The following is a 27,085-nucleotide window of genomic DNA, read 5'->3' as shown; positions in this document are numbered from 1 at the left end:
CAATTGTTTATATTCTCATACAAGTATACAGGATGCAATTGAAGCAAAATCGATTTTGATTCACTCGAATCATTTCATGAACATTATAGCCACGGTTTGCAAAGATTGCATTCCTTATTATATAAATGTATTATTTCATGAAAAAACCGATTTTAGAATATAACCTACTCAAGTGTGCAAACGGGTACGCATACTTAAGTAGCCAGACTGAGTTCAGGTTTCACCAGTACGCGAACGGGTACGCATACTAGTACTCTTCCAAACTCCAGCAGAAATTCACGGACTTGAACTTTCGCTAGTACGCGTACGGGTGTGTATACTTAAGTCCGAACTTCCATCAACCAACTAGTACGCGTACGGGGACGCATACCATGGTTCCCGGACTAGGAATTTACACAAATGTGAATACACACATTATGTTTATATCCAAATATTGTTGTAAGTTATAAACCCACATTTCAATCATTGAAACATTCTCGGAAGACGACAATAGCTGTCTCACACAAACTATTAGCTTCAATGCAATTTTCAAGTGATCGAATGATCAATACGAAATTTCCGAGTCTACATCAAATGACTGTCTCACACAAATCATGTAAGATGTTACAAGGAGATTTTCACATGATCATCTTTTGACTTTCGTCAAGAATAAAAGATGAACTTTGTTAAAGCGAAAGATTATCAACACATATTTCGATGTTACAAGACGATTTTCACATGATCATATTTTGACTTTCGTCAAGAATAAAAGATGAACTTTGTTAAAGAGAAAGATTATCAACACATATTTCGAGAAATAAATAAGCGAGATAAACTCGGCTCGAAATACCAAATGTGTATGATTGAAGTCTATATAGAAATACGACTTTCTGTATCAAATAGGAAATAGAATAGATATACTTTTGAGTGATAGATTATTTCAAGTCTCCACATACCTTTTTTTTGATGATGTTCCACAAGTTCCCTTGAGTAGTTCTTTTTCTTCATTCGATGAACGCCGTGGAGTCTAAAGCTCAACTACACTTACTATCCTAATCCGAGACTTAGCTATAAGTAGAATAGAAATCAATACTTATAGTTTTGGCAACTAAACTTGACAAACAAGCTTGAGATAGCAACTCTTGTGAGTTCGACAGATCAGTGCTCTAACACATACAAGTGTACAAATATGTACACCTCTATAGAAACGTAATAACTAAATTCTAGCATCCATACTCACATGACAGACAATCCATTCATCACAGAGCATACTAGTATACAAACATGTACAACTCTACAAAAATCTAATTAATCAAACATCTATACTCAGAAAACAGACCATAAAATCATGAGAAAGCACAATGATGTACACCTATTTACATATGTACAAAAATCCCACATCCATACCAATAAAGCATGCCATGTAATATTGAGACAACACAATGTTGTAAAATTATGTACACACCTTCAAAAATCCAACTAATCCAATATCCATACTGCAAGATAGAACATAAAATCATGAGAGACCATACTAGTGTATAAGTATGTACACATCTACAGAAAACAATAGAAATAAAGCATTTGTTCAAACAAAAACAACCCATGCATTTATCAGAGTGAAAGTTTTAGTGTACAAATATGCACACATGTACCAATATAGGACAAAATGATCATCATGATTCGAAAATAGCATACACAACCTTCTCAGACATGGTTGTTACCCTATAAATATACAAAAAAAACATATATCAATAACATATACGGTGTACATTAAAGTGCATGCACATGCTATATAAAGTGAAACATATACTAGTGTATAAACATTTACACCTCTACAGAAAACTAACAAATTCTAGCATCATACCCACATGACATGCTACGCATTCATCAAAGAGTATCCCATTGTGAAAAACATGTACACCTCTATAAAAACCTAACACAGTATAGCATCCATACCCACATGACAGGACATATATTCATCACATAGCATTTCAGTGTACAAACAAGTGCACATCTACAAAATAATATCAAAATCTAGCATATATACCAAAAAAATAGGTCATGCATTCATCATAGAACATACTAGTGTACAAGTATATTAATATTTACACAAAAATAACAAAATAGAGCATTGATTCAAACAATACAACCCAAGCATTCATCATAGATAATTTCACTGTACAAATACATACACGTCTACCAAATAGGGCCGAATGCTCACTTTGATTCAAGATAGCATACCCAATCTTCTCAGACATGGTTGATAACCTGCATATTACAAAAAACATATATCAAAAACACATAAATGAAGACATCAAAGCTCTAAAGCACATACAAAATATCTCAAAAAATAACATTCTTACGTTTAATCAACACACAAATGGTAAATCAAATAACTAATAACAAAAAATTGGGTCACATCTAAATATCTCAATCGAATCCAGTAACACAAAGATGTAACATTTAAAGATCTGAATCATATTTAAACGTATCAGAGAATTAATTTTCGAATCAACCTTAAATCACAATAAATTGAAACATATACAGTGTACAAGAAAGTAAACAATCTGCATAGTCAAAAAATAAAAGAAATCAATTACTCCATCAATGTAAACCATATATAACCATTAATAAAACAAACAGATGAAGAAATGGAATATCAAAAAATCAAAGATCCAATCGATTTCATATCATACATCCAAAATTAAATCAAAAGAAAGATCAAAATGAAAAACATAAATCAAAAGAGTTTCATGAGATTCGAAACCTAACAAATAACAAAATCAAAAGCAAAACAGAAATCAAAAGATAGAAAGAAAGATGAAAGACAAAATCAATTTCATCTCATGCACTCCAAAAAATAAATAATCAAAAACACATAATCGAAAATAAAAAATCAAATAAAAGATGAGATTGAAATTTGAGGTCTCTAACCTGAGATCGAAATCTGATGAAGAAACGATTAATACCAAGAAATCGCCTCAAAATATCTCTCCGTCTCTCTCCTGTTTTGAATATGAGATCTAAAAATTAAAAAATCATTCATACTCCTGCATCCTTATATGGAAGGGTAATTGTGGTACCGAATTAGTTTGAATCGTTACGAGTTTTGACTAACTCGTTAAAAATTTGGACCAAATTGTTTATCCGGGTTTTTTTTGAACTACGGAGTACTAAGACTAAGACGCTGAACTAGAGTGTCTAAAGCCCAACAAATATGGGATTAAACGTTAATTTCTACACGGAGGAAATGCATGAAATCGCGAAATCTGTTGCAGGACCACAAATGTTTTGTGGGTTTATTTAAAAAAAATGTTTTTTCAAATTGGGCAGTCTAAAAATGACTGCAAAAATTAACAGTAGGCCTAGCTAACTCCTCAAGATACTGATGCGCCATACTTATTGATGCACCAGATATTAATGAAAATAAAGAAACTAACTGGTTGATCTCAAAGATAGCCGAGGTTCTCTAAGAAAAAATTACCTTAACTCACAAAGAAATGATAAAACTTCCATAAATTTCTGAAAGGTTAATGTAGTTTCAGGAAATCCTACAACTACACCTTTAGAGTAATCTACAAAACAATCTAAGTAATCCTCATAAAATCACAAGAACATTCATTAAGATCTTCAAATTAGATACAGAATAATGAGTAAACCCCAACTTGCTCTCCAAATAATCTTTTTCTCTCCTAAGTTTCTTGTTTAAGCTATCAAAAAGATCCCCCCAATACAAGGTCTCTTGGTCCTTTATATAAGGGTTTACATAGTGGATGACAGCTAATAAAGCCCTTATTTTCGGATCTGGTGTGCGTTTTTAAAGCAAGCATACATTGACTCTTCTCGCACATACTCTATAACATCGCACGATCTTCATACTTTACTCGTGATCAAGCTGACGTCACCCGATGCGTCATTCTGAATAAGCTGTACGTGATCTTCTTCGCTCGATCTTGATAACTATTACTTCGCATACATTATTGGTGTGCGGTATTTTTTATTTACATTTTGCCTCTTCTCATATCGTTATTTTGGTAAAGACAATGATGTGAGAAATTTTTAATTCATTCTACCGCACCCGTTAATCTTTTCATATTCTTATCTGTCGACATGTTTCCGCGATTTAGGCATTTTAATTTACGTGTGTCCTCTCAACCATTTGTTATCTGACACGTCTTTCATAACCGCCTCTTTCTATCCGTTCACTTTCAATCATCGCATTAAATGTCTTGGGATCTTGGAGTAAGTCTCTTATTTACTTTTAATCGTCTTCTTCTTTCTTCTTTTTACTCTCTTCTTTTTCTCCTTCGGTTCTGGAATTTTTTCTGCTGATGTTCTTCTGATTTGATTGAATGTTTTAGTAGATTATCGCCTTTTCTTTATTCATCATTCTCTCCACTTTTTCCTCTCTTTGTCTTCGCACTTTGTTTCTTATTTCTCGTGCTTTGGTTTATTTGATTATCTTTGATTATTTTTTCATTATCCCTCATTCCCTTTCTAAAGATGCCTTTAGATGGTTGGAAGAATGCAATGGAATTCAAAAGATTGAAGAGAGAATTTGGTGAAAGAGGCTTCTCACTGTCCGTCCCCCATGGATCAAAACCTTCATCTACACTTGGACCTGAATGGTTTTCACTCAAAGAATGGAGTGAAGAGAATATTATTATTTATATAGGACAACTTCTCGCTGGTCTTCCTATTCCTCTCTATAGTCCTCAGACTCCTTTGATTTATGAAATTCTATCTGACGCGAAATTCTCGCGGGGTATTTATCAACTAATTGGTGATGCTATTAGAATAACCATGCTCGTAGGGCGGCAGGATTAAGATCTCTTTTCCCAGTAGAAGTACGGAAACCCGAACCTTCCCATAAGGAAATCAACCCTGCAGATTACACCCTTGAGAATTTTTTCAAGAACTATGATTTCGTTATCATGAAGAATAAGTCATCCAAGTGGGGTATTTTCTTGGAAAGAAAGGATTGTCTCTCGGAGGATGAAAGAATCATGCGAGATGTCGATTTTAATGACTCTACGAATCGTACCACACGCAAATCAAATGATACCCAATGGTTGGATTATCCCATCATTTTAGTGGGTCTCTACATTACTTGTAGAAGTGGAGATGGCTCAACTCTTCCCCTTCCTGCGGGGTTATCTGCCTATGATCCTTGGGTATTCAGATGGCATGAGGAAGCTGATGTGGTATTTTTCCTTTAACTTTCCCTTTTTATTTTCTTATAATTATTTTTCCTTTCTCTCACCACTTTCTTTGGTATCAGATTGCCAAACATTCGAAGGAGGATAAAAAATTGCCTCATGTGCCACCTTCGAACGATGATGAAGTAAGAAATACCCTTTGTTAAACTTCACAATATTGTTGCCTCTGTTTCTTATCTCTCATTATTCGCGTAGGTGGAAGCTGTGGGCGTTAAAAGCAAGGGTAAGGGTAAGATTAGATACAAGAAAGCCGCTTCTGAATCTTCTTCCCAGAGTCTGTCCAAGAAGAGAAAAACATTTTATCCCTCTTCTTCAAGTTCCCACTCTAGTGATGATGATATTCTTCTCACTGAAGACCCCTCAATCACATCTTCCATGGGGCAGCTATCTGGTGTTTTCTCTGATTCCATGTCAGTAATTGGTAATGAAAAACTAGTTCGCACTTTTGGGATGGTTTCAAAAATATGTGATGCCCTTTCTCTGGATCATGAATCCCTTCGCGGAGCTTCCTCAGTGTTAAATCCAAGTTATAAATTTTCACTTGGTTATTTCGTAATTTTTACATCTTCGCACTCACTCAGATGTCGCTTCGATGTCTTTGGTGATGTCTGATATTTACCTTATGTCTTCGCAGATGGACCGCATGTCTTATGTTGTTTCCTCAGACTATCAAATAAAACTTCGCAAGCTTGAGACGGAGAATGCTAAACTTACAGCTGAGGTTTCCACTCTTAAGAATGATATATCCGATCTTCGCAATAGGAATGATCAGTTAGTCGGTGCGTAACTCTTTATTCCGTCTCCTCTTTTACTGGTTCATTACTTTCGTTCCCTTTTAATTATGTATTCTTGCAGAGATTTACCGTCTTACTGATGAGGCATCCTCTCTATTTCGCTCCCTTCATCATCCTGTTGATGATGATACTCTTCTTAATCATCTTAATGCTTCTCTAAATAATATTTTTGATGACGAAATAAGAACTATTTCCTTGGAGGAGCTCAAGGAAAAGCATCAACTTCTTAGCATTGACCATAAGAGTGCTTTAACTGCTAGTAATAGCTTCAAACGTCGCTTTTGGGAATCCAAAGAAAGGGTTAAGGTTTTAGAAGCTAAGGTTAGCATTCTTATTTCTAAGAAAGATCAGGTTGCTCTTAAAGGTGCGAAAGCTTTAAAGGAATTTCAAGAAACCATTCTCCAAGTTCAAATGGAGCGAGATCGAGCCATAAGCGAGAAGAATGCACTTATCGAGCGAGGGAATTGGATTCGTTCCCGACTTCCTATAGAAAGTGATGCTGAATTTGATTGGGCTGCTAGAGTCTTAGATAATGCTAGGAATGATTTAGCTGTGAGCGTTAGTCTTGAATCAAATCTGAAAAGGCAAGGGTACCCAGATATACCTCAAGCTAAAACTTTTCCTACCTATAAGTCCTTTCTCCGAAAGTGATTGTCTATGGACTGAGTCGAGATAATACAACTAATTGGTTCACACTTCGTGTGATCTTCTATGGATACGAGATTGAGACAATACCACAACGAAGTATGTTTACTTGATACAAAGGTAACAAAACACAATAGGATTGATTATCAAGTAAATAGGAATTAACGTTTGTGTAATTTACTTTAATTATAATAAAACAATTATAATTCGGAATATAAAAGTAAATGCAGAAAAACCTCAGGACCTAGTCCAGAATTGAATACTCTTAGGATTAAGCCGCTACACAAAATTACACTAACTTCTTATAGTTGAGACCAAGTAACTAACCCTATAGTTCACCTAGTTCCGTCTGTATTCCCAAACCTCCAACTTATAAATAAGTCACGTACTTGGATCAGTCCCTTTTAGAGCTGGCAAACAAGCCAAAACCCGCGGGTTTATCCGGCCTGGCCCGTAAAAAACACGCACCCGGCTCGGCTGGTGTCTAAACAAGCCGGGTTAGGGTTGGAGAAATGCTAGCTTGTGGGTAAACGGGCTAACCCGTCCCGTCCCGCAAAACCGCGGATTAAACCCGTCAACCCGTCTGGTCCTAATAATTTCCACCGTATGATTACTAAATCTAATCATGGTTGTTCGTTTATGATATAAAAATCAAAAAAATCCCTAGAATATTTCATTTTCTTTCTTTCTTCTCCACTCTGCTCTTTGCGCCTTCTCAAAATAAAAAACCCTAGAAAACACTTTCTTATATGAGTCTGTTGATCTTTGCATGTGTGAATTGAAGCTTAACAATAATGGATTTAAGCTCTAATTGATGTGGGGATTTGCTTCTTCACTTTTCTTTTCTTTCTGTTTTTGGGCTGAGTTTTAGTTGGCTAACTGATGTGGGTTCTGAGTTGGAGATTGGAAGTGAAAAGTGAGTGATTAAGGGTGTGTTTCAAAAGTAGAATATGTAGAAGAAGATTATCATACTAATAGTTAGGGTTAATTTCAGTGAAGAACTAGAATTGAGAAATCCAGAAGAAATTAGGGCTTCAATTGAATTTGGGGTTTTATGAAATTGAGAAGAGAATTGAGTTAATGAAAGAAGAAGAAGACTAGGGTTGTGAACTTGTGATTCAATTTAAGTTATTGGGTTAAGAAACTCGGATTTCTGTGTTAAATTGGAGTTTTTATTCGATTTTTTCTGTAATTTTTGTATTTGTATGATTAATTCTTAGATCTGATTATTTTTAATACTCTGATAATCAATAGTCTTCTTCTTTTCTCCTTTCTTCTTATTTTCTTTCCCTGACGGACAAAACAATAGTTGCTCAATGCTAAAAAAAAAATTGGTTCAAGAAGAAATTGGCGGTGCTGCTTAAGAAATCAGGGATGAAGGTCGTGATACGAAGAACAAACGAAGAAATTGGTAATAATATAAGAGATGCTGCTATCAAGGGTTTGAGATTCACAACAAGGAGAAGAATGAAATTACGTTTCGATCTTTGAATATGTTGTTGTTTGTGATGGGTATCTAGTTTTGAAGAAATTGGAGATGGGTTTCAGCAGTTATCGAAGAATCTTGAAGAAATGGATCTGTGGTGTTATGAAATTACTGTTAATGGATTAAGGTGAGCTGAGATGGTGAAATTCGAGTTTTCAGAGAAATCATGGAAGGAGGAGAAGGAGTTGGCATATGTTGAGACATGGGTTGTTTACTTGTGTTCAATTTAGTGAAGAAGAACTGAGAAGAAACAGCAAGTGCAGGTGCAATAGATTGAAGAGGGTTTTGGAAGATGAGAAGGGAGTGATTGAGTATGTTATTGTTAATGGAATGAACTGTGAACTAGATGTATGTTTAGGATGTTGAATGATTGCAGGGAAGAGCTGTTAAAAAAAAAGCCGGAAACTAACCAGAAACAGACTGAATTCTTCCGAATTCAGTTCAGGTGCGACTCGGAACACTAACTCGGGGATTCAGCCGACTAACACCAACTGACTCTCTCCCACTTGAACCCTTGACTGACGTTGACCTGAGTTGACTCTCCAGAAACCAGCTAACCCGTGAGCCCGCAAGCTTTACCCGTTACGGGTGCGGGTTGAAGAAATGACGACCCGTGAAGAATAGCGACCCGCAAGCTTGGGCCCGTGTTAACCCGTACCCGTGTAACCCGTAACAAGCCAGCCCCGGCCCGCCCGTTTGCCAGCTCTAGTCCCTTTGGTTCGTATTCCAACCAGTAAAGGAACAAGAAATCTATTTGGTATCAACTCTATTCAACCAAGTGATGTGAGTTGGACAAAGTCTCTTCCGTTTATCTCAACATAAAATCCTTCGTCAGGTCTAGATCTATCTTATATTCAATCACCTAAAGGTAATCGATTAAGATTAAGCCAACAACACTTTTAATCCGAAGAACCATGGTGATGCCGATCTACTCAAATAATCAATCCAATATACTACAAGGATAAACATTGGATCCTCTTTTACCGAAACAAGTATTGTGCACACCAAAGATTGTAAAACCCAAGTCAGATCTTCAATATCTTCTTTGTCTTCAAATCTTCTTAAATCTTCAATAAAAACCTGTACACAATCACTTGAATCTCTTGTGATCAATCACGCACAGAACAGAGTCTTCATCAACTTTTGATTTTGGATTGATTTCCAGCTTTACCACCAGTGGACTCTCGTGTGGTTCTCTTCCTCCTGGTACTTGTTCAGCGCTAAATGAAATAGGTTGTTTCTGCCAATCTTTCAATGGATATACTTTCGAAAGATTGAGTATCTCTCTTCCATCACTATATCTTGCGAACTTTACTAAGGATATTATCGTGGAAATCTTCTATGCTTTTGAATGAGTGTATTATGGAATTACAATATAGATTCTTCGCTTTGTCCCTACTTCGATAAAATATGTATTCCTTCCTTCTTTCATACCTTGTGTATGTCCTTCTGGTGATGGTGGTAGATTCTGTTTTGGTTGCACTAGAAAGTGGTTTAGCTTCCCCTGATCAATCATTCTGAGTATGATTTTCTTTACATTTCTGCAATTGCTGGTGGTATGACTATGGAAGGGATCGTAAGCACAGATTCTCTACTCCTCCTCCCTGGGGGTGGCTCATTTCTCATATTTGGTGGTTCTTGGATGTCTTACATTAAGATTACAGCTTCCCAGATTTTGTCTATTGCGGTGTTTAGATGCGGAATCTTTATGTGCTCCCAAACTACTTTGCTAGCTCCGACCTTGGTTATGATATTGATTTTGCCCTCCATAGCCTTCTGGTTGATTATCAAGCCTTTGAATCTTATTGTTTCCTCCATGATTCTTGAACTGCTTTTCTTTGTATTCTCTTTCAAATTCTTCCTGATCTCTACTACCCATGGTTACTAGCTTTTTCCCTTCTTCCATTACTTTCTTTCCTTGACTCCCTTGAGGTGTACTTGCAACAACATTCGTTGTTCTTGGAAGTAAACTTGCACTCCCCTCTCTTGATTTTGTTATCGCAACTGGGTAATACTTCATTTCTCTTTGTTTTTCCTCGATGGAAATGTATTCTTCTTGGAACTCGTGTAACTCTGCCATTGTTATTGTATCTTTTTTTCTGAAGATCTGCGTATACAGTAAATCTGTAGGAAAAAGTGCATTAACGAAGGCTAGTATAAGGTTTCTCTCATCTACTCGTCCTGCCATTTCACTACACATACTCCTCCAATGCGTGGTTAAGTTGCGCAAACTCTCATTGATTCGTCTTCGCAGACTGAACACCTTCTCGACCCCTGGTTTTAACATGTTATTGCTGATGTATTGTCCTAAGAAGATATTTTGTAAGTTATGAAATGATCGGATTGTTCCTACTGGAAATCCTTCAAAATATTGCAAGGATTCGCCTGTCAAGCTTGCAGGGAAATATTTACACAACACTGCATCGTTTTCTTTTCACTATAAAAGAGATCGGCTATAAGCTCTTATGTGCTGTATTGTGCATGTGCTTCCATCAAAAATGTTAGTAAATACAGTTAGATGGTACTGCTGCGAGTTGTATCTGTCTTGCGAATGGTGTCTTCCCCGCTTCCTCTATTGCTTCATCAAATTGCCGTCTTCCTCCATCTCTTCGCGCTGTCATCATTTCTCTTACCTCTGCTAATTCTCTGAGGATATCCTTACTCATAGTTTGATCTAGATCTTGTCGCATGGGTCTTATCAACGTTGATTGCCTCATTCTGTTGTCGTGTTTATTTTGTCGCATTGCCTCTTGTATCTCTCTCTCTTCAGCCTCTTCTCTCCTTCTTCGCCTTTCTCTTTCAAGCTTTTCATGCTCTTGTAATGCTTTATTCCTTTCAGCTTCCTCTTCTCGGTGACATTGATTTCTCAACATTTCTCTTCCATTCATGATAATTCTCCCCTGCTCTAAGTCATCTTCATCATCCTGATCATTATTTGTGCGATAAGGTTCGCCAGCTTGTTCTCTCCTATTGCCTATGCGACCTTGTTCCATGTGGTAATTTACGCCCAGCGGTATGTAGAGATCGTCATCTTGTTGTTGCTCTATGCGATGTCCGCCGCGTTGATCTTGCATGTTATCATCTACCTGAAAATTTTCAGCAATGTCGTCTAGGGGTTGTTCTTGTCTGGAATCTCTGCGATTTGATCTTCTACGCCTTGATATACTCCCTCTTGTTCTGGATCTTGAGTTTGTACGTGTTGCACTTCTTGATCTTCTCTCTTGCGATCTGATATTCTCTTCTCTTAACTCATTGTTCTGACGCGTCAGATCCACATGTATTTCTTCTTCTTTCTGCTACTAATCGTTGTCGGAGATGCTTTATGGTCATATTCTCCTCATTATCTATTATTGGTCCTTCATTTCCAGTTCTTTGCTCATCCTATTCTTTTGAATCCGTATTTGCAGTATGAACACTTACTCTGTCAAAATCAACGGTGTTATTCTGCATCGGTTCATGTTGCATCTCAGGTTGGACCTGATTTTCTTGATTGTTTCTTTCTCCCATCTTTGAAGATTGAGAAACTTCACTTCTTCTTCTTCCAGCTATTCTTACACTTCCTCTATCTGTTACCGTTGTAGACGCTTGTCTCACCATCTGTTTTTATGCACTTGAAATTTTTATTACTGAAATCGTTGTTCTGAATTGAAACATTTTTTTCAAATTTTTAGATTTAAATTTCCAAAACTCTCGAAGATTATTAATGCAGAGGAGAAAGATTATGAATAGTGCTTAACTTGTTTTTAAAGAAATTCACCAACAGGATAATCATCATCCCTGTTTCTAGCGCCAAATGTAGTTGCAGAAAATCTTACAACTACACCTTTAGAGTAATCTACAGAACAATCTAAGTAATCATCATAAAATCACAAGAACATTCATTAAGATCTTAAAATTAGATATAGAATAATGAGTAAACCCTAACTTTCTCTCCAAATAATCTTTCTCCCTCCTAAATTTCTTGGTTAAGCTATCAAAAAGATCCCCCAATACAAGGTCGCTTGGTCCCTTATATAGGGATTTACATAGTGGATGACAGCTAATGAAGCCCTTATTTTCGGATCTGGCATGCGTTATTAATGCACGCTTACATTGACTCTTCTCGCACATACTCTATAACATCACACGACCTTCGCACTTTACTCGTGATCAAGATGACGTCACCCGATGCGTCATTCTGAATAAGCTGTACGCTATCGTCTTTGCTCGATCTTGATAACTATTACTTCGGATACATTATTAGTGTGCGGTATTTTGTATCTACAGTTAACGATAGATAAAGCTTTATTAATCAAGAAACTGACTGGAACAATAAGTTATACAGACTCATTTGGCTTGGGAACTTGTACGGCAAGAAAGGATGAAAAACTCAAAAAAGACTAAATCTCCAAATCAGTAATCTTTTGCAAACTTGAGATAACTCTAGATAGTGAAAGTACATTCACAAGAGAATTCCATGCCACAAAGTTGATCCCTATACTTGCATACCATTATACTTGGGACAAGTCTGGCTGTAGTAATTTGAAACAACACTAGAATTGAGAAGCTCAACAAAGGGAGCAAGTTTCACGCATCGTGGTGTTTTGTATTGACTAACTGGAGCACCTTGGCTGATTGCATAATTCATAAGCTTGTCAAACGTTCCTTCGTCGACTATCTTTATCTCTAGAGGTCCAACTGTCCCCTCGTGACGGACACAGCAATAGTGACTGCCGAGAGATTCTTCGAATGCGAGACAACATTCCTCAAATACCAAGGACCGAGAAATTGAGGTTTTGCCAATGTCGTAGTACTGAATTTCAAAGTAGAGTACATAATGTCCTGGAGTAGTTGATGTAGTATCAGTAAAGCAAGTGTAATCAACAAGATAGACATGAATGAATTTCATAAGATGGTTTGCAGCAATGTTCACGCCATTTTGAAGATCCACTTCGTCAATCCTTTCGGTAGCAATACTCACCAGTTTGTTATTCCTGCCCAAGTATTTAAATTGAGGAGCATTGTTCTTAAATCCAGAGACTCTTAGCACATCTCCAACTCTATATCTATAAAGTCCTATGAGAATATACAGTAAAAAGATGAGTGAACAATAACAGTACAGTAATCTAGACGTATCAAATTATCAATATTATGTTACTTACCGGTATAAGTCGTGATAACGAGCTCATATTCTCTTCCCAGTTCAACAGATGTAAGATCAACGAGTTCCTTCTCTAGATTTAGGGAATCGCAATTGTTTCTGCTGTCATCATGCACTGGCAAGAATTCATAATATGCCATGGTAGGGATGAGGGTGTAGGATACTTCATCAGGTTTAGATAGAGGGTTAAGGTTTATACCCATGTAGCATTCGGAAGTGGAATATCTACATGAAACGATTGGTAGACCATTGCTGTAAAAATCAATAGTTGGAATGTACTGAGACATGCTCCCAGTTATAATAGCCTCGATATATTTAGTGTTAGGCCATAACCTTGATATGATCCCTTTCCATGATGCTTCATCTCTCATACATTCAGTCTCGATAAAATTTGCAAGTTCCGGACTGGAGCTTTTCTGAAGTACTTCCAACACTGCCTTCTGCACTAATGGGTCAGTGATTTGTGCATAATTTATAGTTCCAGTTCGTATATCATTACAGAGGTGAGTCCAATGTTCCTTTAAGAACGTTATGACTCGAACCAATCTAGTAGCAAAACCTGCTCCGAAACGGACTACTATTTTGTTATGACAAAGACCACAAAGCAACTGAGAGTACATGCTTTGATATAAATCTTCACAAAGAATGGTTTCCACGGGGCTAGTAAAGTTCTTGTCTTGCATAAAATATGTTGACTTGTAACGGCCTGTACTAGATGACGTAAGTCTTATTCCTCCCGGGGTTGGATCTTCAGGTTGTACAATCGAAATGAACATCGCTTTCCCGTTGTCTAAACCAGGTATATATTGATTTAGGACAGGCAGTAGAAGGCTTTGGAAAAACCCTCTTCGTTCATTGTCTTCTTCTGTTATTGGTATTGGTTTCCTCACTCCAGATGAAGTCCCTGAGGTACAGTAAAACTTGGAAATGGGTTGTGCACATAGGATTGGTGGTGAGTAAGTATTACCTTTAGCGATGATACGGTCGATATCAGGCTTGAGATTTTCATAAGTGATTATGGGCACCATCTCCTTAAAGGTCTCACTGTCTGTGTGACCATTTAAACGATGTCGTTGCAAGTACTCGACGTGTTCATTACGATATAGAATCTCATAGAGAACTCTCTTCTGGACTTGTTCAGCATTAGTCGTTACTTCTTCAATGAATTCTAGTGCTTTCTTGTTCTTCCCCTCGATCATTTCGTAGATACTAGTAGTAGTAGTACCCATATCATCTGGTAGTGGTGTTTTCGTGGTGCACGTTAACTACTTATTTTTGTGTCATTAGTAGAAGAATTAAATCTACAGGAAACTACAGAATTATAGCATATGATGATGTACGAAAGCAATTTGAGCGGCCATATGTAACTTCTATACTAGTTAATGTTATCCAAGATTTCATTCTGATTTTGTATTTTTGAATTATTATAGCGTGATGTGCATATATTCTAGTGTGGCCAGCTAGTATCAAACTTTCGGGCAACGATAAATAAAAATATATATACGGGCCATGTGGTGTGATTTTTATGGTTGTGTCTCCATGAACCAATCTTTTGTAAACCATAAACAACCCCACGAGTAGTCATTATTCCGACTAATGTAGAGAAAATCATTTTTTTATGACTTCATTTAGATATCGGATTCTCTTTTTCACTCTAAATATGCAAATCACCATATTCTGCTATACACGATACAGCCACGAGGCAATCTTTTTGATGCCGATTTTGGATTTGATGCTGATAGTCGACAAAGGCCGAACATTGCGACCATGGTCCACCCACGTTTACAGTTTATTTCATTTATTTTTTTAATTCAATGCAAAGCTGATGATCCATCACATATATGGTATACATTAGAGCTAGCAAACAAGCTAAAATTCGCGGGTTTATCCGGACCGGCCTGTAAAAAATCCGTACCCGGCTCGGCTGGTGTCTAAATAAAGCGGATTAGTGTTGGAAAAATGTCGACTTGTGAGTAAACGGGTTAATCCGTCCCGGACCGTGAAACTCGCAAGTTCACCCGCTAACCCGTAATTCCATTCTCCACCGCGTGTTCCACTCCCATCAGTTACGTGTCCCACTGTCCCCTCCCCTCCCCTCCCCTCTTTTCACTCCTTCGACTTTCTTCTACCTGTTGAGAGGAAAAAGAAAAACCTCTAGATCTCCTCTTCTATCCTCTCTTAGATTGTTTCTCCAGCTGCAGCATAAACACTTTTAATCTTAAGATCCATCTTCTTATTTTCACGATCTCAAGATTCAAGTGTAGATACCGATCTCCACGAAGAAGATATCTAAGGCAGCAAGATTGAATTCTAACACAAGGGATAGAGATGAAGACAGAGTCGAGCAAATCCCTCTGGTGGTTGAAACTCAGACTACAAAGGTGACCACGGATGGAATAAAGAAAAATGATGAGTTGGTATATTCTCAATCTAATGAGGTCACTGGGGAAAGAGTGAAAACAGAGGACTTAGAGAGGAGGGTATCTACCCCAATTGATGAAAATTGGCAAAACCCAAAGAAAAAGAAAACTGGAAAAAAAAAAAAGGAGATAAGACAGTGGAGGCTACAGATGTTTTGAATCCTTATTGTATTCTTGACTCAGAACTATCTTTTGCAAACTTATGTGATGAAGACAGTGAGATGGAAAAGAGCAGGGAGCATGATAAGAATGACGCTCAGGTAAAACCCCTTACAATTATTGATAAAATTTATGGCTTGCTAGGAGACACTAGCGGAAAAGAGACGAGCATCTTTTGCTCGCTAAATGATAAGTATCAGAAATCTTGGAAGGATATGGAGCTTGGAAAGCTAGGATGGAAGGATGAACCAAACATTGACAAGCTAGGCAGAGGTCAAAGAAAATCGGCAAAGAAGAAATAATTAGATGCCTGCTAGCCAGTGGGTGATGTTCAGCTTGGTTGGATGTTGTTTTGGTCTGTAATCGACCTTGCCTATGGCTCTTTAGAGCTTTGCTTCCTTTGTAGCACTTGTTTGTGCTTTTTTTCGGTGCTTCTCTTTTTTCTTTTCTTTTTTTTCTTTTATTTTCTTTTTTCTCTGTAGTGGATCCTTTCTTTCTAATACAATTAACCTTTCTCCTCAAAAAAAAATAAATAATAGCAGATGGAGAAGTTATGATTTGCCTTCTAACCAAATGAGTGGTCTAACGTTACCTTCTAACTTGTTAACAGTACTAAGTTACAATCAAGGAGTATCATTTAAATATATAGCTTGAACTAAGTAATGCTAGATTTTGTTCCCTTGCTACGCACCGGGCGTACTCGCCCCATCCCGATACATGCTTAAGATTTTTAATTTGGTTTAGCTCGGCTTCGTCTCGCCCAGTCTCAATGCATGTTTAGGATTTTTCATTTGGCGTGGCTCGGCTTCGCTTCACCTCATCCCAATACATGCGCATTTTTTATTTGGTGTGGCTCGGCTGCGCCTCGTCCGATCGCTTAGGATTTTTGATTATGCCCTCGCTACACATCTGGCATCTTTTTCTTTTAACCATCGTGATAACCTCGCCTCGCCCCACCCCATCGTGATACATTTTGTTTTTGTTATGGCTCGGCTTCACCTCACACCGTCGCTTTTTTGTTTTTTTTATGGCTCGGCTTCGCCTCACACCGTTGCTTAAGATTTTTGATTTGATGTGCTCGGCGAAGAGATGAAAATAAATACCTTTAATGGAACTAAAAACCGCAAATTACAAAGATGGGAAATAAACACTTTTGATTGAGGAACCAAAAGTGGTTGGTACATGTTTATCGGATCCGACTTCACGTCATAGAATATATATCCATCACTTGTCCTAATCAATCACAAAAACAAAAACTAACAGAGGCTCGTCAACAGGAAACTTATTTTAAATAATGTATTTCCAAGTAACTCATGTATACATACTCTATTTACAAAGATCCCTATACTTGTTGTCACTACGAACATCTCCATTTTCATCAAAACTTCCCAGAATTCTGAACACTCATCTAACCCCATCGAGGGACAATACACCCATTACTTCCTTCAACATCAACAATTTATCTTCAGTTATCTTGAAAGACTCATGTATATAAAACCCATTACCACCAGCAAATTCAATCTATCACCGCCTGTGTCTATTGACCAACCAACTCTTGACTAATCAGTTAAAACCCACAACAAACACAGATCAACAACGTCCCTAATCTGAGTGCCGTAAATTTTTGTCCTCAACTGAAATCTGAACTCATAATTCAGATTCACCACTAACCCAAGATGACTGAATCGTCATTGCAGTTGCAACTTCGAAAGCAACAAGCCATAAGCATCCACAATAAAAACTAATTCCATGAACTGTCCAAGCATCGTAAGTTTGCTCAATACAATTTTATCTACAATATAACAACATTTATTGGTTGTTCCAATGCTAACACGTTCAAATGATGTAAAAAAATTGAGTCCATAAGCAAATGATTATGTTTGACATTATGCTTAAAGTAACGATAAACTTAATGCCGGTGAATACCAACTTCCGCAAGAGAGTGCATATCTAACCAATGTTCCAGGACACTCAAGAAAGTTAAAATTACAAAGCATTTTTCGAATCCTAATCTAGTGAAGTTGAAGATATCTTGCTTACAGCTATTTTACCCAGAGCAAGAACACCGAAATAGACATTACCTCAAGGACTTGCTGAAACTGAAGTCTGCTATCTCACAACGTTGTTTCCTATTATCAAAAAGTTATCACGTATAATGTCACATGCATTATATTATGTCAAATTGAATAATCAAAATCTTTAGACTGCTAACCATACAAAAATGAAAGTATCAGACTGGTCATTAATAATAGATTAGCTATACTGGTGTCACAAATTTTCAAGACAAATTAAGGTTCTGGCATAGATCGTATAAGTCTCTAATTGTATATTAAGTTGCAAGTCACAAATCAAAGGGTTCTCTGTCATTGTGAATAATGTCCTGCTCGTTGACAATGTTATGCACATCTGTTCAGTCTAACATAACTATGCCCATCTGTTCAGCCTATAAGACAAAGAATGAAACAACATGAAATCTTACTCATAGCGGTAAATCCCTCTGTACAAAGAAGCAAGTTAGCTTAGTAACGTATATTTTCTTTGGTGACTCACTTAACCCTTCAACGTTCCTGAAGTTTGAGCTCCATCTTCATTTGATTGCTCTAATACCTAAACATGGGTCATCAAGGTCAAGATAAAACAGGTATACCAAACTAAAAGCTTTCCAAAAAAGTGTCAAGAAACAGAAAAACTTCAAACTAAATTTTCACCTTTTAAAAATTGTAATAGAATCACTGTTGGATGAAGATTCAATAGGCACCCATCACTTCAACCTTTTTTCTGCAACAGAGAACATAACGACCTTTTGTTTACTGCAACACGGGTCATAAACTTACATAGCACCACCAGCTCCAATTACCAATTCTATTACTCACAAACAACTTCTAATGTTAGCCAGTGAACATTTGTTTGTTTTGAAATGTGTAATTTTGTGATCAAATTATCACGGCAGTTTCATATTCGGAATGGGGTTTTAAAGGTTGTACTATGGCGTTTCAGTGCTGGATCCTCTACACCTTGGATTTACCTCCACTAAAGAATGTCTTTTGCATTGATAGTATAAATTCAAAGACAGTGGTAAATCATCTTTATAAGCCTTCGGAAATAAATGATATTTTGGATATACCTCCACTAATTGATATTTATTATTGATTTATTTCAGATTAATGTATATAAAGTCTTAGCATTGCCAATACAGGTTAGGCATATTTTTTGTTCCATATGGCAAGTTGTATCCTGATCATCGGATAAAAAATGATAGTATGGGTCACGTTTTTATGAGCATGAAGGAGGTTTTACTGCAACACGGGTCATAAACTTACATAGCACCACCAGCTCCAATTACCAGTTCTATTACTCACAAACAACTGCTAATGGAAACTAATTCTTAAATTAAGAGATGACTTGATTTCTGCACATGAGCCCTGGTCATCTTCTTGATAAGAAAAGGCTCATATTTGACCGTTGTACATTGCTAACTCTAAGAAATGTAACAGTCGTGAATCCCGAGTAACTGGTCGGGACGCTAAAGTAGCTAAAGTTGTGATGAATCCCGTCAATAAAATTGTGCAAAGAATTCTAAAAACTTGTTTTGGGGTATTATTTTATACACACAAACAATCAAATCAAACCAAGCCAAAATGTTCTTAGTTATTAGCTCTCAATCAGGCTAAATTTTAATACTCAATAAAATCAACAGAAGCTAAATTTTCTCTGAAAACCCAATCTGATTTTAATCAATCTTCCTACACCAAATTAAAACTCAATCTGATTTCTTTTTAAAATTACAGATTTAAAAATATGGGGTTTCCACATGTTTACCTTGTTCTTCCTCTCCTCTGCATCTTCTTTGTAATGAAACTTTGCCTCCTAAATCAATGTTATAAACTTTGCCTCATAAACTTCCTGCAAACACAAGCACACAAAGTAAACATAAATCAACATACATCAACCATTATAATTCCTGCAATTTATAATCTATGAACCCTAATTTCTCTATTTCAACACCGCAACCCTAATTCTCTAATTTCTCAGTTCACACCCTCAAATTAGCATGATAACCTTCCTCTTCATGTCATATTCATAAAACGAAGACGAAGCTCAATTGCAGAATGGGTTCATGTTGAGGGGGATGAAGATGGCAGTTAACAACAACAAATATGAGGCTATTTTGAGTTCGATGTTGTGCTGTAATTGGGGATTCATGGGTTCGATTCAAGTTGACACACATTTGAGGTATATATTGAATCACCACTAAGATTGAAAAGATTAAGGTTTGTATTTCTTATTTTAATTTTTTTAGGGTTTTTTTGTTTAACAAAAACCACCACCACCACTGGAATATAGGTCTGGGTTTGTGTTTTTGTTCCCTTAAAATTGATTTATTTGATGTGTTGTTTCTTCGGCAGACTCCATCACCACCTGATGTTAGGCAGTGAACATTTGTTTGTTTTGAAATGTGTAATTTGTGATCAAATTATCACAGAAAGTTCATATTCGGAATGGGGATTTAAAGGTTGTACTATGGAGTTTCAGTGCTGGATCATCTACACCTTGGAAATACCTCCACTAAAGAATGTCTTTTGCATGGATGGTATAAATTCAAAGACAGTGGTAGATCATCTTTACAAGCCTTCGGAAATAAAAGATATTTTGGATATACCTCCACTAATGGATATTTCTTATTGATTTTTTTGAGATTAATGTATATAAAGTCTTAGCATTTCCAATACAGGTTAGGCATATTTTTTGTTCCATATGGCAAGTTGTATCCTGATCATCGGATAAAAACTGATAGTATGGGTCACGTTTTTATGAGCATGAAGGAGGTTTTACTGCAACACGGGTCATAAACTTACATAGCACCACCAGCTCCAATTACCAGTTCCATTACTCACAAACAACTGCTAATGGAAACTTTGACTTGCTTTCTGCATCTGAGCCCTGGTCATCTTCTTGAGAAGAAAAGGGTCATATTTGACCTTTGTACATTGCTAACATTAAGAAATGTAACAGTCGTGAATCTCGGGTAACTGGTCGGGCCGTTAAAGTAGCTAAAGTTGTGATGAATCCCGTCAATAAAATGGTGCAAAGAATTCTAAAAACTTGTTTTGGGGTATCATTTTATACATACAAACAATCAAATCAAATCAAGCCAAAATGTTCTTAGCTATTAACTCTCAATCAGGCTAAATTTTAATACTCAATCAAATCAACAGAAGCTAAATTTTCTCTGAAAATTCAATCTGGTTTTAATCAATCTACCTACACCAAATTAAAACTCAATCTGATTTTTTTTTAAATTACAGATTTTAAAAATCTGGGGTTTCCACATGTTTACATTGTTCTTCCTCTCCTCTGCATCTTCTTTTAATCAAACTTTACCTCATAAACTTCCTGCAAACATCAAGAACACAAAGCAAACATAAATCAACATACATCAACCATTATAATTCCTGCAATTTATAATCTATGAACCCTAATTTCTCTATTTCAACACCGCAATCCTAATTCATTAATTTCTCAGTTCACACCCTCAAATTAGCATGATAACCTTCCTCTTCATGTCATATTCTTAAAACCCATCCCTAACTATTCAATCAATAATCAATTTTTGAAATAAATAAATCAACAAAGAAGAAACCCTAAATTATACACCCGGACTTACCTTTTATGTTGAATCAACCACAAAAACTCACAAATCACTATCACTCGATTCGTGATCATTTCCCTCCTTCTATGATCTCAAATCCTCCATTTATTTTTCGATTTTCAATTGTAGGTGAAGAGAAGAAGAACAAATAAGGAGGAGGAGAAGAATAAACAACGAAGAGTAGCTTCGTCCAGTTAAGAATGTTTTGGTTTAGTTACCAAAAAAAAAAGAATGGTTTGGTGTAGTTTTTCACGGGAGTATCGTCCACTTTGACGGTGTTACTAAACATCCAGTTAAGTACTCGGTATAAACAGAGTGTAATAAATTATTTAGGCACAAATTCTGACAAAAGTATTGTCTACACACGTTTTTGCTAACGGGGTTACAAATGGTCAGTTAAATACAGGGTGTAAACAGATTTTAATCCAAGTTTTAATGTCCCGACCAATAGAGTCTCGCCAAGTGTCCTCTCCAGAATTACTAATGCCCCAAACCTTTTGTCTAATTTAATTTTAAGGGGGTGTCACATTCATCGTGCGACGTGGGAGATCATATGACTTAGCATTTTAAAGGAGGAGAGATATCCAAAAAAGTCCATACTGGTAAGGTGTAAAATGCGCCGTGTTGTGCTAGCACGGCACACGAAAAAACATATCTGGTGTGCCTTGATGTGTCCCGCCAGGATTAATTTAAGGTGTGTTGCGCTGTGATGTACATTTTAGTCAAAAAAAAAAAAGAGAAAAAAGCACGGCATGGTGCACGAGTGCAACACACGGATAATCATGACGTGTCATGTTGTGCCTTGCGGACTGCCTACATACTAATTTAATATTTTTTAATAATATCCAACGAGTATTTTAATGGATTTTTAATAATTATTATAAATTTTGCAAAACAAACCATTATCACACAAAATTAATGAATTTTATTCGTAAAGTTAAAAAACGAGTATATGATTTAATATACGTAGAAGTTGTATCATTATTTATTTTACTATGAATTGAATGTTAGAAATTATATATTTAAAACATCAATTTTACAATTAAATATTTTAATTATTATAAATCTTTAAATTCTATATATTGTCGTATAGATTAGTTAGCAAAATAAATTATTTTTTTTTTTGGTCAATCAACAATTTCAATTTATTCAAATCAAAATGTGATTACATGATCGCTTACAAGATTGACAAAGACATCAAAAATACAAGATAATAAGAACCCTAATACGAATGAAGATATCAATTACAGGTAAATTGCAAAGAGAAAGAGACATATACCGTAAAGAAAACCAATATTTGTAAACGTAGTAGGGAAGAATGATGGTATAATCCGGAATCAATTACAACCATTTAATATGATTTTGTTCTTCTTCAATAAGATATACTCCTATAAGAAAGGATTTATTTTCCCAAAATCTTGTAAATCCAAACGAACCCGGATGCCCTAAATCCCTTGGATTGAATATGGATTCTAAGCAATACCGTGTTGGATTGTTGATGTTCTTGAATCGAGAATAGCAACTCGCGAACCAACGATCAAGGATTGAATAAATCGTCCTCGAAACAAAGAGAAATTCGCCCCAAATGGCGAAGAAAAATCACTCAAAATAGCGAAGAAATATGTCAAATGACATCAAAAACAAAAGAAAACTTCTTTTATTCAGTTAAAACTTAAAAAGGAAAAGAAATCTTGCTCAGATCTGGTCCTTATCTGAACAAGAAATTAATGGAGGCTAAGGATTTTTTTTTTGAGAGAGAGGAGGAAAAGAGAGGAGAGAGAAAGAAATAAAACTACTATAAATTAAAATGGAGTGGGCCCAAATTAGCTAGAATAAATATTTTTTGTGATACATATAATATAATGTATTATGTCGAGTTTTATCTTGTGTCGCGTGTTGTATCGTGTCGGTGTTGACGATTAGGCTGGCACAACACGACACACTGTCATGTTGTCCCCGTTTTGTGCCAGGTGACATGCTATGTCATGTTTGCTCTAATTTTAGCGTGTTGTATTGTGTCGTGTTCGTGCTGGCACCACAAATTTTACGCCTCTAATAATAGGTATAGATGTGTATAAAGACCTTTATAACGGTGAAAAAAATTCTTATGATACACAGGTTTAGAACTTCTTTGTTAAGGCTTTCAAAGTGTGTTGGACTTTCCCTGTAACTGTAATGGATCACTTTGAAGCTTGGAGGACGAATAATCTACAAGGAAGAAGCAGGAAACTTTAGTGGTTGGTTAACTATGCTATTCTTTGACTTCTTTGGAAGGAGAGAAGCTCAAGAGTGTTTGGGGGGAGACACAAGACCGTTGATGAGATAATTATGGGCATTATGAACACACTTATTTTATGGTGTTTTGAGAATGAGGTGTTTACAGGTTATAGTATTAACCAAATTCATTGGGACACTGTCATTTACATGTAATGCTTGTGAGTGAACTGGTTTTGATATTGTAAATATTTTTCTCTTCAATATAATTTTTTCTTTTCAAAAAAAAAAAGGTGAAAACAATTTTCATACCACGTTTCTCATCAAACATCAAATATTAGATGGTTCAGTGTATACGTCAAATGCTTTTATGCTTTGAGTTACTTTCTTTCCTTAGAATAAATTTTTCAAAAAGTCATATGTATGCAGTTGGTTTTGATCGAGATATGAATGAGTTCACTTTTGTAGGGGTTAAATATCGCACTCATAGGTATTATGCGAAGGGATACTATTATAAGGGGGAGAACGTACTCGCACGTAGTATATTCCGGATGACGAAGCTAATGACGTCATAAGGTCACGAGTAAAGTGCGAAGTCAGTGCGAATATCTAAGAGCATGTGCGAGAAGATCCAAATGTAAGCCTGCGAGAGCATCACACGATAAACCCGAAAATAGCGGCTTTATTAGATGTCCTCTATTATGTAAAACTCCTATATATAGGACTAACTACCACTGTGTTGAGGAAGAGATCTTTTTAAGAGTAGAGATAGAACTTTAAGAGAGAGAAATTTGTTTGCTCCCCAAGTTAAGGGTTTTACTTTACTTCTTTGTATTGATTTCTAAACTTAATAAAAAAAATTCTAAGTGTTCTTCACGTTGATTTCCTAGTTTATTGTATAGATTATCTAAGGGGTGTAGTAGTAGGATTTTCTGCTACTACATTTTGGCGCTAGAATACATCTCGGGAAAGGGATTGTACCTGTTTGTGAAAGTTTTAAGTTGATTTCCTGAAAAAATTCTTGTTGTCCTTGTTTTTGTGAAAGTGTTTGATTATTTTCTCGGAGTTTAGACGTTTGGATTCACTCATTTAAAACGCAATTTTCATTTAGGAATGAAGTTTTGGATTTGCATAAGCTTAGGGTTTTTTATTTCAGGAACACAAGATGGCGAGACGAACATCTGCAGGAGAAAATGCAACACCAATTAGGAGGAGTAGAAGAATTGCAGGTAGAAGAAGAGGCGAAATTGCAGAGACATCAAGAATGGGAAGGAGGAATAACATACCTCAACCGATCAGATCTCAGATCCAGCAGGAACCAAGGGAGAACATCCAAAGAAATCTTGATGAAGTAAGTGTTCACACTACGGATACATATACCACAGAAGAAAATGAAGAAGGAACATAACAGGAAGGAGCAATAGGACAAAATGAAGACAACATAACCATTGGAGAACTAAGGCAGCGATTAGCTGAGGAAAGAATAAGAGAAGAGGAACTACGCGCGAACTTGACGCGACAAATTGATGAGATAAGAGTGGAAAATCAGCGATTACAAGAGCGAAGGTCACAATCACGATCCGGAACAACACGTGCGAGCTCGAGAACAAGCAGGAGTACCACTAGGAGAAGTAGATTTGAGCATGGAGATAATACACATGGACAATTTATGGATAATAGTTTGGATGACAATTTTCAAGTGAACGAAAACTCGCAGGAGGAGCACGAACGCCATCGCATAGAATATCGGTATGTCTAAGTATGATAGGATGAACACACATGCATGATGAAGAGCAGCGAGAGATGCTGAGGAAACAAAATGAGAGGGATAAAGCTTCACAGGAGCACTCGAGAAATGAAAGGGAGAGGCGAAGAGAAAGAAGAGACAATGAAGAACGGAAAGAAATAGAAGAAGCCATACGACAAAGCAGGCATGAAAACAGATTGAGGCAAGCCCGGTTGAAAACACATAGACTACAACAAGAAGAAGACATATTCCCGAATGGCGAAATTTTAAGAGAAATAACAGAGTTTAGAGAATTAGTAACAAAAGGGAAAGAAGGAGGAAGGAGGCAGCTAGAAGAAACAAGGACACCCTTCGCGAGTCAAATACATTCTGTAACAATACCAATAAAGTGCACGCTACCCACATTTCCTAGAATCTTTGATGGATCTACATGTGCGATCCAACATATTAAGACATACATCTTAGCTTTGTTACAGTATGAGGATAACGACGCAGTCCTATGCAAGTATTTTCCAGCAAGCCTCGCAGGAGAAGCCTTGAATTGGTTTGATGGATTTCCAGTGGGTTCAATAAAATCATTCGACCTTCTGCAGAGTTTGTTCTTGGGATAATACATTAGCAGCAGTATGCTAAAGACAGGAATTGAAAAAGCATTCATCCTACGAAGGAGAAGGAATGAAAGCCTGTGAGATATAACCCACACATGGAGGACAATGAGAAGAGAAATGGCAGGGCGATTGGATGAAAAAAATATCATCCTAGCATTCATTAATGCTTTGTTTCTAAATGACCTGTTGTTCACACAGCTGTTCAGAATAAAAGACAAAATAACGATGGCAGAGCTGTGCGAATACCAAGAAGAATATATCGCTCTTGAAGAAAAGCAGAGGGAAATGGAGTCCTACCCAGTTGCAGTCGCGAGCGAAAGAATAGAAAATGCAAGTCTGTTACCAAGGATGACGAACGCTCTTGCAAGCACTTCGCAGGGAAGCAAAGAGAAGTTAATCGTATAAGATCAACAAAAGCAGGTATCCATGAGTAGCAGAGACCAAGAAATGTATGAGAAAGAATACAGAGAGAGGCAATATAATAATCATGGAGGAAACAATAAATTCGCAAGATACGACAATCATGGAGACGTATATGGAGGAAATATGAGGTATTACAATCAATACACGAACTACAGAGCCTATGAGGAGGTCAAGATGCCACCTCTTAACACAACAATGGATAAAGTCTGGGAATCTATTATATTAATGGAGGATATAATACCACCACCTAATCTAGGGAAAGAACCACCATCGGGAAGAAGAAATAAAGAATTCTGCGCTTATCATCGTTTTTATGGCCATACAACGAATAACTGTAAAAACATACAACGAATAATATTAAGAATGATTAGGAAAGGAAAGCTTAACCACTTCCTAGATACACCACTACCACCTCCACCACAACCGCAATCAACAACAGGTGGATAGACGTTAGTAGAGGACAAAGGAAAAAACACCTTTATAATAGAAGTGGGAGAGAATTCCAAAAATATACAATGTAACTCAATAATACACTCATTCAAAAGTATAGAAGACTTCCACAAAAATGTGTTAAGCCGCGTATTTGCGAGGGATGCCGAAG

At 36.6% G+C, this 27,085-nt stretch overlaps 1 protein-coding gene and 1 long non-coding RNA gene across 2 annotated transcripts; both read right to left on the bottom strand.

Annotated features, from left to right (window-relative positions):
• Nucleotides 1-12,461: 12,461 nt before the first annotated feature.
• LOC113339977 (indole-3-acetic acid-amido synthetase GH3.6-like) lies at nt 12,462-14,511 on the bottom strand. The gene is made up of 2 exons (XM_026585191.1): nt 13,265-14,511; nt 12,462-13,178 (listed from the first exon to the last, which is right to left on the bottom strand). The coding sequence occupies exons 1-2, from the start codon at nt 14,490-14,492 to the stop codon at nt 12,598-12,600; spliced, it is 1,809 nt and encodes a 602-aa protein (XP_026440976.1). The 5' UTR covers nt 14,493-14,511; the 3' UTR covers nt 12,462-12,597.
• A 3,793-nt stretch (nt 14,512-18,304) lies between these two features.
• Nucleotides 18,305-19,739, bottom strand: LOC113339979. Its single transcript, XR_003355219.1, has 3 exons — nt 19,662-19,739; nt 18,551-18,620; nt 18,305-18,449 (listed from the first exon to the last, which is right to left on the bottom strand). It is a non-coding gene; the product is annotated as an uncharacterized LOC113339979 (long non-coding RNA).
• Nucleotides 19,740-27,085: the final 7,346 nt, after the last annotated feature.

The sequence above is a fragment of the Papaver somniferum genome, unplaced genomic scaffold (assembly GCF_003573695.1).
Source record: "Papaver somniferum cultivar HN1 unplaced genomic scaffold, ASM357369v1 unplaced-scaffold_21, whole genome shotgun sequence".
In the NCBI taxonomy this organism is placed as follows: domain Eukaryota; kingdom Viridiplantae; phylum Streptophyta; class Magnoliopsida; order Ranunculales; family Papaveraceae; genus Papaver; species Papaver somniferum.
The sequence above is the reverse complement of the archived record's forward strand: the minus strand, read 5'-3'. Positions and strand labels throughout refer to the sequence as shown.